An 18,127-nucleotide genomic window follows, 5' to 3' on the forward strand; every position below is an offset into this window, starting at 1 on the left:
CTCGGAAACCATTTGGTCTACGGACCGACAGACCGACGGACCGACAAGTGCAAAGCAATATACCCCCTTTTCTTCGAAATGGGGGCATAATAAATTCAGTATAAACTATACCAAAAACAACAAACTTTTTTGTAAATAAATCTCTTTATTACATGATAACATAAACGGAAATATTAGTTCATGTGTTTTTTTTTTATATGAATAATAATAATACATTTAATTTTTTTAAAAATAAAATTTCTGTTGTTTTTTTTTTTCTGTAACATGAAATCATCAGAAAATTTTTAATGTGTAAACTTCTCAATTCTGTTTCTGAAGTTAGTTTAGTTTCGTATATTTTGGAATATTAACCTACCAGTTAGCTAGCTCTAAGCCAACTTGGAGGGATAAAATAAGTCACTCCATCCCATCCAATATCTAATTTGAAATGCCCAGCTTTTATAGGCAAATAGTTTCAGCCTTACTATAAACTCACTTTAGCAAAGGTGATTTATGGACTTAAAAAACTTGTTTGAAACTAATAAGCTAACATTTCTTTTCATTACAATTAACTTAAAAAAATTCTTAAATCCACTTGAAATAATTTCTATTTTGGATGTTAATTGTAACAATTTTATATTTTTAAGATGCTAGAAATTCTATTTGAAAATACATGTAATCAATAAACTTAAAACAAAAATTTCAAATCCGCACCACGATTTCAATTAAAGCCATGTCCAAACACAGAACTTTCTTTTTTTGAGTATATATTCTATATCATTTGGGAGAAAAATATACATATATTTATATCTTCTTATTAAATCTTGATATTTATTTAACATATAGTTATGTAATATCATTTTATAAATATTTTACTTACACTGGCCTGCATGAATATTATATTGGTTAAATCTTTAATACAAAAATGGATTAAAAATAAAATCTACCAATAAAAGCACATTTTGATTCCTGTAAAAAGAAATGTCATTATTTTAAATACATGTATCTATTTCTGAATGCACATGGCATAAAATTATACAATATATATGATAATTTGTTAGTCTATCTTTAATATTAAAATCAATCTGCTTTGGGATAAGTATTTTGTAAACCTACAATTCTATACTCGGAAATGGTATACATATTTGTATATTAATAATAGTTTTATATGAATTAAAGACCGTTCAATACTGATAAAAAGACAGAAAAAGAATTGTTTAAACAATATGGCTTTACAACTCATTTCATTTTTTACAAATGACAGAATGCAAAATTGCTTGAATACAAGGCTACGGCAGTTTCTTATATTCTATAAGTTCTTTACAAAAATATCTTTATTTGGTATCAAACTCTAAAGAATGGACTTGAAGCGAAATTATCTGATTTCTTTTAAACTTAAAACAAAGATACTTTATTAATTACATTCCCCAATTATTTTCATAAAGTAAAATTAACCTTGACATAAATTAGAATCTTGTTTATTCCAGAACATTTATACATGTACAATAAAAAGGTACCCTTTAGTAAGAATTGAGTAAATAAGGTCTGGATAGATAATCACAGACCCTTGTGAACAAAGGTACAAATTAAAATCGAATAATCATCATTAAAATATTCATGAATATAGAGATTTTTTTCTTGATTTGATTAATTGATTTTTTTTTTCATGATTATTATAATAAACTTTATTTTTCTATATAATATATATATTTATAAATATGCATAGTGTTTTGTAATTTCATATAAATCTATGTACAAAATGAGTTGTATACAAAATATAACGTATTAACAAGTTAGTAACAACTTATACAGTTTCATTGCACATTTAAAATTTGTTAACAAACAATTTTTTTTTAAACATTAAAAAAAAATGTCAACATTATCTGGAACAAACAATAAGGTTATTCTTTGTTCCAGAAATTACAAAAATATATATAATTATGTATAAAAAAGTTTGCCAAAACAGGAATGTAAGGGCAATAGTTTGTTAAGGTATCAAGTAAAGGTAGTCATTTTGTTTCTTATATATTTACAATTCAGGGATGACCGTCTCTGAGAAAAAAAAAGAAAATTATGTCTGTTCTAAACCTAAAGAAATACGAACAGACAGTCCATTTATATCCCTTGTTTGCAACTAAATTGGCAATACAAAGTAATCCAATTTAGCAAGTCTAGTGAAATAACAAAAATATAAATTTAATGAAAATTATTTCTGATCTGTTTTGATACCATGAATTTTTTTTTGCAAAATTCCAACACATTTCATAAAATAGAATAATGACTTTCTTGGCAAAACCTTTACAAAAAGTACATAAAGTTAAAAAAGACACAAAAATTATCTTTTTCCATGCCATTTACAAAACTGGAATGCAGTTTATAAGTATTATTGGTCCGTAATTTTTGTATAATAACAAAATGTTACTGTTAATGTGATATACTTGATATGATATGGGTACATGTATAATGTTATGATATGAATCCACTGAATGTAGAACAGTCTATGATATGATTATATTTTTCGATGTGACCTTAACTTGACCTTTAGTTTCCTTGACGATCTATATTTAACTCCATTCAATAAGATTCATTATTAAACTTTTTCACAAATTTTATCGCCAATTTTCTTTCATATTAGTTTCAGAATTTTCTGTCGATACACTTATACTTTTGCTGAGTTCTGCTTAAGTTATGTCATCACAGATTCAAAATTCTTCACAATTTTCTGGATAAATGTTTTCATACGGGTACTTGTGTTCCAAGTTCTTCACAAATATTTTTTCACATTTACATGTATTATCTTAAATTCTTGATTGAATATAATGAATATATTTTATTCTGACAATATACTGGCCTATATTCACAACCTATCTTTCTCCACCGTATTTCAACGTCCTTCAATGATTTTCTTCTGGTGGCTTTTATGCGGGAATAATCCATAGTACATAGCAATACTTCTTGTTAAAAGGTAGGTCACATGACATTCAGTTGGGTCACATGATAGTTTAATATTTTTTTTTTAAAATGTATGTGTTCTTATGACATACAATGTCATGTGTCACATAGATGGATATATGACTCACTTCATAGTCACATGACTGGCTCATTGCATGGTCACATGACTTACTCATTGCATAGTCACATGATCAACACATCGTTAAAATGCAGACACATGGTAACATGACCAACATTAAGTCTTATGATTTAGTGTAGATCACACAAAGATTGGTTCTTCATCATTTATGCCAGTGCGTCGCTTTGACAGGAACCTGCAAAAACAAGAGTAAATAATAAATATCACATTACTATGACAATCTTGTAAAGCAAATATGGAACAACACAAATTTTTATAGTTCATACTAAAGGCATTCACAAAATATTTCATTATAACAACTTAATTTCAAAATTCTCATTGACGTTAACATTTGTTAGAAAATTCTTACATAATTATCACAAGCTAAAAATGAATAAATTTGTTTGAGGTTGAAGTTTTTCGTGTATATTTTTTCCCAATGTATTATTATTATATACATGTAGAGTTGATCTAGCACAAATATGTCTATTGTATAAAATTATCATGCAAAGGGTACACATTGGATGTAAATTTGGACAGTTTGGAGCATGCAAAAAAATTACTTGCCCAAATTCAATATTTTTACATTGTATATACATTACATTAAGACATTGTACACAGTTGTTAAATATATTTGTATAGCTTTTGAAATGTCAAAATTCTTGTTTTCTGCAATGTATTCAATTTCCAACTATTTACAAATAGACCTGTGACCGTGCGCTCAAGTGGTTAATGCATCAGACTCGGGCAATCTATCAAACCAATGAGGGGCAAGCCATTGTTTCGTCAGCAAGAAACTTTACACTTATTGCTTAGTACTGGCTGGATCCAGGAACAGATTCGAGACTGTTTCAATAAGCTTATACAATGTAGCTTTATCAAACACTTTCAACTAAAATAAACTATTATAAACAAAATAGACCTGTATTGTTCATGACTAAGGACAACAACAGAGTGAGGTATTAAAAGGGTGTACACACATCAAGGTGTAAAGGAAGTGTGACATATTTTGATGGTAAAAACACTCATTTCAATCCGATCCTATCCGTATTTGTAACATTCTCTTTTGCTTTAAGTAAATCATTTCTATGTGTTATAAGTTAAGCCTATATCATTAAGTCTATTTTTAACATTCAACATTGTATTCTTGAGTTTATTAGATCATTTTTTTATGAAAGGCTCCTTAAATGAGACATAAATGACCCTTTGTTAGGGTAGGGCTTTTATGTTGGAAAATTATCAACCTGTCAAATGTTACCCTGCTCCATAGCAAAAAACTTTTAAAACATCAAACACCTGGTAAAGCCCCTGCATTGCGGGCAAGTAAAATAATCAAATTGTTTGGCCCAAAAACAAGACTTCCTCAATGACTTTGCAGTGCAGGAATAGACAGGAGGAAAATTCTTGCTTCTTGCCATCACCCAACTAGATTGCTAGGTATGCTAGGGTAACAATTGACAGGTCATTAAAATAATCATTCATATATGGACATACATAGTGCTAGCTAACAATATCTTATTCTAAATTGGATGCAATATACACAATGTCATATACATTATATTATTATATTTGATTTTGGATGAGCAAAAGGGCAACATGTATATATAATTTATCACATGATGTTGTGTGTTTTCAAGGTTCTATAACCAAATACATATTTATTACTAAATATATCGCTACTCCCATTAAAAAAATAAAAGTAAATTGTCAAACAGTGATTTTTGCCAGAATTTCTTTCCTTGAAAATACCATGTGATAAAGGGAATCTTACATTTATTGACATTTTGTATAGATTTACATAAAACTTGTCCCCCAAAATGTTTCATTGCTTGCAATAGACTCTCAAATCTCAAAACTTTCCAAGACTCGTTAAATGTAAATCTACACAAAATGACAAGTTAATGCAAGATATTTTAATTTGTCACCTTAGAGCAGAAACAAGGTAACTCAGATTTTATCTGAGTTAATCTATTACTGCACTAAGGTGACAATATAATGTATATTGAATAATGTAGGAACATTGATTGCAGGAAAGAGATGGAGTAAAGTGTGTATATAGGTGAAGTTACGTTAGCAATACCTGTGATATGATGGCTAAGTTAAAAGAAAGTCAACAAAATGATTCATGAATGTAAGACATCTTATGTTTTTCAGTAAATACTAGTCGAACTCTTACCCTTTCTTGCCTGCTTGATTTAATTACAATTTATAAGAAAAAGTTAAGTTCTAATAGATAAAATATTGTATATTATAAATCTGTTAAGTCTATATTAGGTACAAAACAAATTTTGTCTATTAAAATTTTGTCGTAATGTTTGCCTGAATAAGCAGAACAATAGTAAATCCAATTTCAAATCAAACCAATCCAATTTCATTAGAAACTATTTTTCTTTACTTTTACAATAATTTCATTCTTTTTTTCTTTTTTTTGAAAAAATAATTTCATTCGAAAAGATCCACTTAAGATATAAACCATTTTATTCTTCATGAACATAAAGAAAAATTAATAAATCAAATCGTAATTTTACAATTACCATGTGATTATATAGAAATATTCTACTACTCTTTGTTAGGTTTACTACTGCAAAATTGATGTAATTTCTTTAAATCAATTACAATATTATAATTCACACAATTAAGTGATGATAAATATAGATATATATGTGTGACAAAAAAGTTATGAAACCTAAAACCGGGAGGGTTCCTTTAACATTGAAGAATACAAACTTTAACTAATAGAAATAAATAAACCAAATACTTGAACCAAGATGCACCCATTGTACCATACATTCAATACAGAGGAATCAAAGCACAGGTATAAACATATATTTACATGATACTGACCTTATGTAGATGTTTTTTGCCAAAGTTTCTGATTTCTAACATCAGTTGTTCTCTCGGATCTAATTCCCGCTCAAATCTCTTCTGCTTGGGTTTCGAATATTTTGCGTCTGCTTTGGAAGATTTTGGTTTTGAGGTTACAACTGACGGAGGTGGAGGAGGGGCGGCAGGAGCTGCAGGAGGTTCTGAAGTACTTAGCACCTTAATATGACCCCTATCTTCCTCCGGGGAAGATGGTCTGTATTTTTCATTGTCTTTTGTAAAAATTTGTGTGCTAGGAGGTGTTTGTTGGGTTTGGAATGTTCCCGTGGCAACAAGAGGTTGATTAATGGTTTGTGGGAATGTTTGGAGAGTGTTTTGTAAGGCTAAAGCCTGCATGCTCTGTTGCAATTGTAACATCATTTGTTGCTGCATTTGAATCTGCAACTGCAGCTGTTGTAACTGTAAATTTGATTGGTCGTCCTTTCCTGCCATTTGATTGGTCGAAATTTCTGAAGCACCCTGGGAAGCTAAAAGTTTTTGATTCTGAACAAGCTGATTCTGCCACATAGAAAACTGTTGTTGCATCTGATTATATTGTGCTTGCATAAGATTGTTTGAATCGAAACTATCATCTTTTCTAGGAGTTGTTTCATGCGAAGATGTGGCTGGTGAACCAGACAACAATATTTTTGTGGAAGAAGCATATGTATCTGATGGAGCACCACTTATATCACTACCTGAATTTTTAACTGGAGTTCTTTCAGCTGGAAGATTTATCATGGAAATAGATTTTTCCTCCAGCATGTGCTCTGCCTCCCCTTCATAGTTTGGTGAGAAACTCAGTTCTGAACACTTTGTTTTTGCACCACTGTCATAATCAGAGTTTTCAAGTTTATCACTGAACACTGGTTCCTCATTGACAACAGTTGCTGGGACAGCTTTAATTAAGTCCTCAGCCTCATAATCTAAATCTGCAGAACTACGAAACTCTATTCTATAATTAACCTTTGGCACGTCACTGGAATCACTCCGCTGTTTCCTTTGTTCATTTGGATTTGATGCACTGAAGTCAACATTTGACAACTCGTCAAAAGTGAGTACAAACTCCTCTTTTTCTTTCGGCTTTTCTTCTTCCGCAGGCTTTTCATCAACGTCACTTTCATCATCAGAGATTTTCACATTTGTATCAATTGGAATCTCCTCATAATCTGGAAGAGAAAGAACTTTATGTTCCTTTGGTGAATCAAGGTCAGGAATTCTTCGAGGGCTGTCCAGCTCGAAAACTCTAGGATCAGCTGGTAAAATTACGGTTTCCTCAAACATGACACCTTGGTCTTCCTCTTCACCTTCATTGTTCTGGAAATCAGCTGGTACTGCATCTATTGTGAACTCATAGGTAATCTCTGACGATTCTCGATTACCCTGAGACGCCTTTGTTGTAACTTCTGCATCGTCATCATGTATGATGAAAGAATGATCGCTATCCTCCGCCTGGAATCAAAGCAAAGGTTGTTGTTAATGCCACAGATATCATCGCGTTATCCACAACTCTTTCGAATATCTGGGCATTTTTAACATGACGGGATTGGATCAATGTATAATATATGAAATCAAAAAAGTGTGTACAGAATGATATGAAAATAATTTAAAATTTCCTCGAGACCAAAAACATAATTATTTTAAATTACTAGATTTTTTAATTTTTAAATACATGTGCTACTGATTAACAACAAGATCTTGACTTGTATTGTACAAAAAAAGACTATATTTAATCAGTTTAGTGAATGCTTTCTATAATGAGATTGAATGTACACACCTTTTCATTCATATTCACATTTGTCACAAGTTAGCACATTGCTTGAAAATCATAAAAATTTTCTTAGGAACTTGAGAGGGTTCTGATTTCATAGCAAAGGATTGACAATATATAAAAGCAGAGAGTATGGGATTGTGTGGTATTCATACATAAGGTAAAATAAGGTAAAATTAAAATTTTTAACCCATAACATAATTATGACGATGGTGTATCAGATTTAGCGCCGTTGAACAAATTACTGTGAAATGTGCTTCTGCAAGAATCTTGCCTGCTTCTTTCAAACACAGAACAACAGTAATGGATTGACGAGGAACAAAACAACTTTAAATTTTTTTGACAAACCATAACAATATATACTTAAACAAGACACAATCCAATAGTTTGGCAAGCCAAACACTTTGTCTCAATGGTTCTAGACAAAATTGTCATGACATGGACTTGACTGCGTAACAACAGAAAAACCTTTGACCTGTTCCCTAAAGTAACGATACTTGACAACCAAACGGTTTCCTGTGATACGAACAAACATACAACCTTAAAATGATCTACTAACCTGTTCCGACACCTGTGACCTACTTGACGGCTCACTGTCTTCAGCGCCATCTTGTGTCAGTTTGGAAATACTTTCTTTAAACTCGGGCATTGATCTCTTCAGCTCTTCTGAAATAGTGAAGAAAGAAAATGCAAATATTGTAAAATGGTACGGAACAAAAACCTTTTCTGAAATCAAAGGAATAAACAACAATGTAACAACAAAACTCAATTCGTAAGTAACAACAAAAATAATAATCACATCAATTAAGATTTGCTGTTGTCTCTGTAAAATTATCGGTAAGCCTATAAAAGATTAAATGAAAATATAATAGTAGTCCTATCAATATTTAATCCTCAACATTAAGGTTTTGATTTTTAAAATTAACAGTATTTTGATTTTTAAAATTAACAGTATTTTCAAAGAAATAATGACAAAGTTTGTGACAAGCCCTGACAGTTTCAAAACACAAATTATAGTCTATGTAAGACAATTGACATAGTATATATTTAAGGATGTTATCTCACAACATGTACTATGCTTTATAGAAAATAAGGCATAATTAATGACCAAAAAGAGCACAATTTCAAAACATTACCTACATTAAATCATGAAATAAAAGTGAGACATTTTGGAATATTATTCATCTACTTTGCATATAAACTTAACTTTACCAGATACATGTATTTTTAATACTTAATCTGTATTTGATGTACAATACACTGCAGCAAAATTCCTACTTAAATGAAAAATTGATCAAAATAAGTTAAATACACAAATGTTATATCTTAAAATAAATCATAACTACATATTTTTATATATATAAAACATGCTCTTAAAGTACAAGCAAATAAAAAATATAAATTGACATGCATTTTTAACATCATCTCAAGGTAAAATCGTACATAGATGTACATAGAAGTTGAAGAAAAAGAAGAAATAAAAATCTAAATCAAGGTATAAAGCTAGAAAGTCATTTGATATAACTAGAAGTAGAAATGAGCCGCGTCATGACAAAACCAACATAGTGCGTTTGTGACCGGCATGGATCCAGACCAGCCTGCGCATCCGCGCAGTCTGATCAGAATCCATGCTGTTCTCTTTCAGTTTCTCTACTCGTAATAGGGTTCGTAGGCAAACAGCATGGATCCTGATCAGACTGCATGAATGCGCAGGCTAATTTTGATCCATGCTGGTCGCAAACGCACTATGTTGGTTTTGTCATGACGCGGCTCAAATATCATCTAGTAAAAAAACAAAATCTATCTAGCAGAAATGTCGGGATCTAATCACCCACTAGCTATAAAAGCTTTTAAAAATCTAATTAACTATTTAACATAAAGTAGCAATAGCTCTTGTGTAAATCTATATTCTTTCTTTGGTGCTTTTTTTTTTTCTTTATTCATTTTGTTTTGTTGGGGCTGTAAGTTGTGGTATTACCATTAAGTTATTTAGTGAGTTTCATGATGTTTTCATTTTAAAATCAATGGAAGTTTAAATGTTAAAATTTATCCCAATGGCCAAACTACCTGGGAAATTACATTATAGTAAGTAAAATCATTAAGACTTGACAACCCCAACCTTTTCTGTCATACAGTAGAAAAAAAATCAAAAGAAAATAACAAGGGGAGAATTTTTGTATGATACCATTTGTATAATTTATGACACTGTATCTGACACCATACATTTATAGAATATGACACCAAAAGGACACTGTACATTTATAAAATGAGGAATGTCGTATAAAAGAGATCAGTGTACAGATAATGTGACGATTTATAATTTACCCATGCGTTTTGAAGAAGGAAGTAATGTGAATTGCCATACATTATCAAACCATGCCATTATCTACATGTATTATGGTGGTAAATACCGGTATATAAATAAATTACAGTTTTAAATACCATTATAGGTTTATAACAAAGTTTATCACAAAGTTTACGCACACAGTCACCACTGCACAAAAGTGTTCTTAAAATTTTGTTATTTTCTTTGCGTTTACAATAATTTTGTAAAGAAGCAAGGAAAAATTAACGTAATTCTATAAAAAGTTTATACTCAATGACTTCTGATTATTTTAAAACAATGTTATATTCTTAGAAAAATCATTAAATACTCGATAATGCTCGTACAATATTTCTTTTTTAAAACATAAAAGTAATCAGAACTTCATATTTACTGGTATATATATAAAAAATTCAAATTAAGAAGGAAGGGAAAGACTTTTCTATTCAATCAATTAGCATATACACAAAACAAGACTGTAAATACAAAAAGATAAAATAAAGACGTCTAAAACAATCTAGCGAAGAACTAAACAAACAAGAAAAAAAGTTGGTAATAGATATAAAAATACAAAACACAACATCAACATAAAATATTGATGTTGAAATGTGAGTTACACTCTAAAACTAGCTGAAAAAACCGAGAAGTTTGTTAAATATTTGGTGACAAACGACCAGACTGGCCCACTAGAAACTTTGTAGACTGATTCTCTGTTAGAAGCAAGCACTCTGCAGCAAGCTGATTCATGTGATCACCATGTCATTACATAACAACAACAAGAGTACCTGTAACTACACTCTTAAAAAATTCAAAGTTAAAAGAGCTGCATAACTCCAAAAATATTGCTTTCAGAATTATGCCCCTTGTCTAACAACTGCACCTTTTCCTATTCAAAACACTTTAATTTTTATAAAAATTACTTCAATGTGCAGGAGTGCATCTTTCACTTAATTTAAATTAATCAATTTTCAGACAAAAAAAGATAACCACAACAATCTGACATCTTTTGCATGAATCAACTTGCTTCTAAACCAGTCTACAACTTTGAGGTACATTTGGAATACCTTTAACACTATCATTATCTGAATCAATGCCTAGTGCTTCCTCCCCCGCCTCTATAGTTTGTGCAAAAGCGAGACTCAAGTCCTCGAGGGTGTTAATCGAGGAATTACTTGATCTGCTACCTCCTCGTCGAACTGTTAAAAGTTGAAAACATTAACACCATTGTTTTTCTCACGGTACCACTACAATCTAAGATCAGGACTAAAATATTACCTGATCAAAAGGGCATTCACATGCACAGTTCTAGACCATTCGTAGTAAGAGTATTCCAGGCTCATATATTTTACCCCTCAAGGCTCATACATAATATGCTAGACACATCATTTCAAGAACAAATTCAATGAAAAATTTCTTTGATAAATCTTCAGATCATTAATATTTCTCTATTCCCCAACTCCCCACCCCCACTCCCCGAACAACTCCACCTTTCCCCAAGAAAATGCTATAATGTTTTTTATCTGATGTCCCTTTTTGTGTGCCATACATTTTATTTTGAAATGATGTATCATTCTATACAATGTCTCTTATAGTACACCATACTTTTACAGAAGATGCATTTCAGAGTAGATAAGAATTATAAACCTAAACATGGAAAGCTTAGTATATTTAGAATACATTCCTATAAAGATAAAGTTACAAATTGTTGTTAAGTTTTGAGGCAAGTTATTTCACACTATGCATGAGCAACTTCTTTACATACAAAATTACAAAAGATAGATATAATAGGCTTACTGAAGACAGAGCTATTATTTGCAATTTCAACAGATTTAAAGTTTTAAAGTTAAATGCATTCATGCATCATATGCCCTTTTCTCAGGATAAATGTCTCTTGTGAAGTAAAATGTCACAGAGTAGCTTCTTAGGCTTCAATGACAGAAGTAGACCTTAAGAATGAACCTTTATATGCATTTGTTTTACTATTTGTAGTCTAAACAAGTCTCTTAGTCACATGACAACATAAATTTTAGGAATTTCACAAAGAAAATTTGTAGACTTTGTCTGAACAAATGGCCTGGATAATTTTGTACCCAATTGTTCAAATACTTTCAAAATTTTGGACATTACTTTCAAAAGACACTTTAATTTACATCCCCTCTTCCGACCCATCCCTTGCTGCATTTTCATCCTTATTCTCTTATTACCTTCATAATCCAGAATAAATGCAAATAGCCTGGGAAAATATTCACTGTATAATCTGTTAGAATGTTCACTGTACAATATAAAGGATACATGAGCATGCAGCTAATATTACCCACTGATATATAATATTTTATATGTATATTTTATTATATACTGTGTACTGTCAAAAAAGGATGAATTCATGGGGGGAAAAAAAGAAGAAAATTTCATAAAAATTTGCATGTTTTTCATGAATATCCTGTTAAAAATAGCTATCTTCCGCAATTTAATCTTGTCCCAAAAAAAAATATAAATAAAGAATCACCATAAAAGTCTGACCCATCTCTATACTACTTGCTGCTTAAATTACTTAAATTAAGTATTTAAATATAGAAATCCTTTGTTAAATATAGAAATCCTTTGTTAAATATAGTAACAGACGTAAGAGTCTATGATCGAGGTACAATGCCGGATCTCATGCTAATCCCAATTTTCAATCACTTCTTTGTTTTCCCATTTATGCCACACCCCTTTTTTTCAGTTTTTGTCACACTACATGTATAATTATGATAGTTTTCAGAGTGCTGTAACCAATAATTGCACCGGAGTAATCTATTTCTTCAAAAACTAATATCAAAAGAAATTCATCCTTTTTTCCGACAGTAACAGTTTCCCTGTTATAAACATGTTAGTATATGTGCCTTATATGTTCAACATTTCATAAACAGTACTATAACTGTCTGAGTATTTTTTTGTTTTGTTTTTTTAAGATACATGTAACAAAAATAAAGTTTACAGAAAGCATTTTTCATACAGTCCCATGCTACATTTAAAGGAGAAAGATTCCAATATTTAAATTAGGAAATATTCATTCAGAAAACACCAACTTATATAGCACAGACAAGTACAAATTAACAAAGAAATTCAAGGCCATGCATACTTGAAATGATACAAAAAATTTATATTTTTGAAATATTAAATAAACTATTTTTTTTTTTCATCTCAATCATAATTTACAAGTTGCTTTTTTTTTCTTCAAAATTTATACAAAAATGTTCAACACTTTTATATTAGTTTACTCGAACAAAACTAGTTTCTTGGTTTTTGTATATAATGTATATCAGAGTAAAGTAACAATGTAACAAGGTAAGAAATAGATACATACTTGACATAGGTGAACTCTTTGCACTGTTAGGGCCTGAGCTAGTCGTGTCTTCACCAACACCTTAAAACATACAAAAATATAAATGAGCCATGTCATGACAAAACCAACGTAATGCGTTGGCGACCAGCATGGATCCAGACCAGCCCGCGTTCGCTATCAGTTTCCCTACTTGTAATAGGGTTTGTAAGCGAACAGCATGGATCCTGATCAGACTGCGTGGATGCACAGGCTGGTCTGGATCCATGCTGGTCGCAAACCCATTATGTTGGTTTTGTCGTGACGCGGCTCATATTTCGAGGGTTTCCTCCATCATGTTGAATTGTTCTTGGACAAAATATATAGGGACAAGCAAGTAACGACTTAATTATAAAGCGGTCTCGTATTAAGTCTGTTAACATAACAAATTACATTGACAAGTTTTCAAAACATCATGTTCAGACTATTTAAATACAAAATGAATATTAAAATCATACACCAGTTTTAAAAAATTTAATCAAGTTATAATTGGGATAAAACATTCATTATATAAGATTGACACATCACCACAGCCTGGCAAAACTGTAATATTAGTTGCTGGAATTAAAAATTTATTTACTATCTGTGTAAAGAACAAGTAAAATCAGGCGTATTTTTGTTCCTCACAAAGAAAAATTAGCACAAAACTTGTTGAGCTAAGAACAGAAACACCCCGTCAGAACAACAAAGTTCTGACAAAGGTACTCAATATATGAAAATATCTTTTTTTCAATTTACCAATATCAATTTTATCCACTTGGTTCACGACCATGTTTATATTGACTGGTTCCATATCATCTGGAGGCGGTTCTGTTGGAGGAGGCGGGGCTATAAATGTGGGCGGTCTCTGTCTATGTGACACATCAACATCAATATCCTCGCTGTGTATCGAGGAGTTCTCGACCATTCTCAGATCCTCGTCTTCATCTGAGTCGTCAATGTTAAACTTCATTGTAACTTCTTCCATAGCTTGTAATGCTTCAAATTCCTCCGCTATAAATATATATTTTTTTGTACATTAATATGCATTTATTCACCAGTAAAATGTGTGGCATAATTGGTGCACTTATGTTTTTCTCCGTGAAGAAGTTTAAGTCAGATGAAAATTTAACAATATTGAACTTGGATACTTATTTCTTTTCTTTTTTTGACTTTTTTCCTTACAATGCTTTGAATGAATATTTGGAGTGGGATGGTTTTAAACAGTGTCATAGATGATCCTTACATTTAACTGTTTTGGTTACAATTTACATTATATTTCTGAAAGTATAACAATTGTGAACAGATTTTAAATGCATATTCAAATAAAAGCATGTGAATTCTTTAAAAATCCCAACTTTTGTTTATTTCCGTGCAACTATATTTCTTCAAATAATCAATAAAGTGTATAAAATCATAGAAAACAAAAAATGTTAGAGAGAAAAAATATGTGCCAAGAAAAACAAAAAAGTTAAAAATGTTAGACGAAGCCATACCTTTTTCTGCATGATTTTCAGTACCTGCCCGTGGAGTACCTCGTGGTGATATTTTAGACTCACTAGTCTCTACACTACCTTCTGAAAGCAATGTGAAATCTCTAAACTCTACAAACCAAACAAAACTCTTCACCGCAAAAATGTAAAAAATTATACTACGGTTATAAATAAAAAAGAAAATTAAAGTGTATAAAGCTACATTACTGCTGTCTGTGTTGATTACATTGTGATTAAAATTATTAAAAGAATACCTAGACTGAAATACAATTGTCAGTATATTCATTTTGCATGCCAGAAATCAATGCCAAACCTACTAAAATAGCAGAATAATTCTTGTTTTGGAAAATCTCATTAATATGTTTACATACTTTATTTATGTAAGTAAAACTAAATAGGCTTTCTGTGCTACAAATCTTTCAAGAAACAACCATACGGTTATGAAAACAACATGATTTTGTTGTTTTTAAATTCTTATAAAATATATCATCAGAAATAGCTTTATACACTGAAATTCAAAAAAGAAAACATATCTTTTTTTCAAAAATTTAAATTTTAAGTCACACAAAACATTGTTATGATCACAAAATGACTTTAAGCTTCTCTGGTTCCCTGCACTTTATTATTTTTGGCCTGGGCAATAGCTGACAAATTTAGAGTTCCTAGTCTCCCATAATCATTGTAACTGAATGATCGTAACAATGTGGGCGTGACTTAAAATCCAAACACTCCCCCCCCCCCCTTGGGCACTTCCCACCCTAGCAAATTTGGTGTGTCTTAGTGTTATCAAAATTAGTTATAAATGATAAAAAACAATTCCAAACACATGCGTTTTATAAAGAAAGACCTCGAACATTTGAATTTTTGTTCTCGGCAATCAAAGTGATTTGTATTGCATATTACTTTCAAAGGCCTGTTTCATGCCTGCATACAAATATACTGTTGATTTAACCAATTTTTTCAAATAATATCTATTTACTGCTGTATATATATGGATGCAGTTTCCTAAATCTTCATCTTAAATTACAGAACTGGTTATTTCACAAAGTTATAATAAATGTAATGAAAAGCTGCACATGTTTTTTCTTCCTACTTTGCATTAAATAAAGGAAGGTCTTTTTCAAAATAACTTAAATCTTTTATGAAAAGACAGTTACCGGTATTTAATGTACTATAAAAAAAATAAAAAAATAGGAAATTTTATACCACTTTGTAAACAACTTTGACAAGACTTAAATGCTAACAACCTGCCTTAAAATGTATTTAATATCCCTGACTTCAAACATAAGAAATGACTTGTGAAGAGGAAAAAAACCATAATGTTCTATTGCTACCTAAAATACAGTAAATAAATACTGTCTAGATACATGTGTGTGCAGTATGTAAATTTTCAAATAAGGAAAGTCGCCAGTGAAAGGGGGATGGAAGTTATGCACTCTCTTGTCTTTTCCTGTATTACTATAAATATTTTTAGAGCTCTATGTTACAAAAATAAATAGCTAAATGGCATACTATAAATTCCAAATAGTGTTTTTGGTGCGAAACTTAAGCATGTGTACTATGTTTTATACAGTAGTGTTTATTGCTTAACACCTCCACAGCAGGTAAAATGTTTGATTTTTTTCCATTGATGTTATAGTATTTTTAATATGTAGGAGTGACCCTATTTTTAGATACGAGGACTAGTCCATTACGCCCTCCCATAACTCCCATTTTGTAAGCTGTTCTTTTTTCATAAACAATACCATTTAACAAATCTTTTTATACTTAAAACTGAAAGTCTTCACAATTTTTGTTAATTTTGGGAAATTAGAAATAACGCTTTCACCAAAAACAAAATAAAACTTTTCTCCTGAGTTAGTATTTCTGGGAGGAAATAGTGCAATAAATTGTTGATATTATAAATATTGTTTGCTAGTATCAAACCACTGCAAAAAAAAAATTAAAAAAAATAATAAAAAAAATTCCAAACTCCCAAAAGTTGTCTCCCTTACATACCTGTCATTCCTGGTGGTGGTAATGGAGCACGTTTCTTCTTTCTACCTAACGGTTTGTCAATATCTAAGCTCGAGTCTCGTGAACCTTCTTTGGTACCTTTACTTGCACTTCTACGATTAACTGGTGACATATCCCTAATTCCACTGTCACCATTAAAATGATCAGCACTGTCTATTGACGTTGTATCTATGGTCGTCTGTAAGTTATCGTTTTTGTTCGCGTCTGGTGACTCGGCACCGCTGACTGTAAGTTCATGATATCCACTAGAATCCGAACTATTCCTAGAATGATTTTTCTTTGAGTGAACACGTTCAGTAGGTATTTCTATTGTATTCTCCTCTGGTAGTTTAGAATGCACATCTATTTCCACTTGAACAGTTCGAGGCTGTGCTTTGTTCATTTGTGGAGGGGGAGGCGCTGCGCGTTTTTTGGCACTCTTTTTCGGAGGTGCGCCAGATGCGCTTAGTCTTTTGTTTTGTTTCGAGGAATTTACCTCCTGCGGTAAAGTATCACTTTTTGTCGAAAGAACACTATTTTCATTCACAGCCATCAAAGTTGAACCTGTACTTTTACGAAATTCTGCATTGTCTGAAAATTTATGTAAATCTCCGGTCGTTCTTCGTAGTCCAAAATGATCGAGTTCACTTGATTGATCATACATTGTCTTTGGACGACCCTGCTTGCTTTCAGCATCACGTCCTGGTCGTGTGTTAAAACTTTCAGACTTCTTAGGTCGGCTCTGTACCTCAATCTCCATGTCATGCTGTTGCTAAAATATATATATGAAAAAATTAAAACTACAAAAATTAAAACCTTATCTTATCTGTCTTAAGAGAGGGAATTAAATAAAATTGTCACTTAATTACCATGAAAAGAAGTCTTACTTTTGGCATTAAGAGATGATTACATTTTAAATTGACTGTTTTACATTGACTATATCTAAGCTTAAGTCAAAATCAAACTAATTCATAAGACAGATAACTAAGATGTTAACTTAATTTTACACAAGTAATATTTTCCTTCAAGAAAACAAGCAAGTTCCATCAGTATTGTACAGAGGAATTATTGGCCAAGTTGCTATTTTAAGTACCTTACAACTAAGGGTCTCAGGAATAACAAGGCCTAATCCTACTGGTATATATATATGCCAAGCAGACACAGAAATGGATTCTTTTTTTTCTAGAATAATTATCTAGCAGGACACTGTTTTAACTCAGTTGCTTAAAGATCAAAATATCACACTATAGAGCTACAAAAAAAGTGCCATTTGATCTGCTATCACTTTAAAATG

At 31.1% G+C, this 18,127-nt stretch overlaps 1 protein-coding gene across 17 annotated transcripts in view; it reads right to left on the bottom strand.

Annotated features, from left to right (window-relative positions):
• Positions 1-232: 232 nt before the first annotated feature.
• The window catches only part of LOC132748739 (protein cordon-bleu-like), an 82,243-nt gene continuing 64,348 nt past the window's right edge, over positions 233-18,127 (bottom strand). For 13 of the 17 annotated variants that reach the window (XM_060738368.1, XM_060738364.1, XM_060738362.1 and 10 more), the window contains 9 exons: positions 16,837-17,605; positions 14,842-14,922; positions 14,105-14,359; positions 13,352-13,411; positions 11,070-11,201; positions 8,242-8,348; positions 5,894-7,363; positions 5,130-5,143; positions 233-3,245 (listed from right to left, as the gene is read on the bottom strand). In XM_060738368.1, the coding sequence (XP_060594351.1) occupies positions 3,191-3,245; positions 5,130-5,143; positions 5,894-7,363; positions 8,242-8,348; positions 11,070-11,201; positions 13,352-13,411; positions 14,105-14,359; positions 14,842-14,922; positions 16,837-17,605 (2,943 nt within the window). In that variant the 3' untranslated portion in view covers positions 233-3,190. The remainder of the gene's footprint in view (positions 3,246-5,129; positions 5,144-5,893; positions 7,364-8,241; positions 8,349-11,069; positions 11,202-13,351; positions 13,412-14,104; positions 14,360-14,841; positions 14,923-16,836; positions 17,606-18,127) is intronic. The other 4 variants (XM_060738361.1, XM_060738371.1, XM_060738372.1 and 1 more) reach the window with 4 other exon arrangements.

The sequence above is a fragment of the Ruditapes philippinarum genome, unplaced genomic scaffold (genome assembly GCF_026571515.1).
Source record: "Ruditapes philippinarum isolate M1 unplaced genomic scaffold, ASM2657151v2 ctg739_1_1_1_1, whole genome shotgun sequence".
NCBI lineage: Eukaryota > Metazoa > Mollusca > Bivalvia > Venerida > Veneridae > Ruditapes > Ruditapes philippinarum.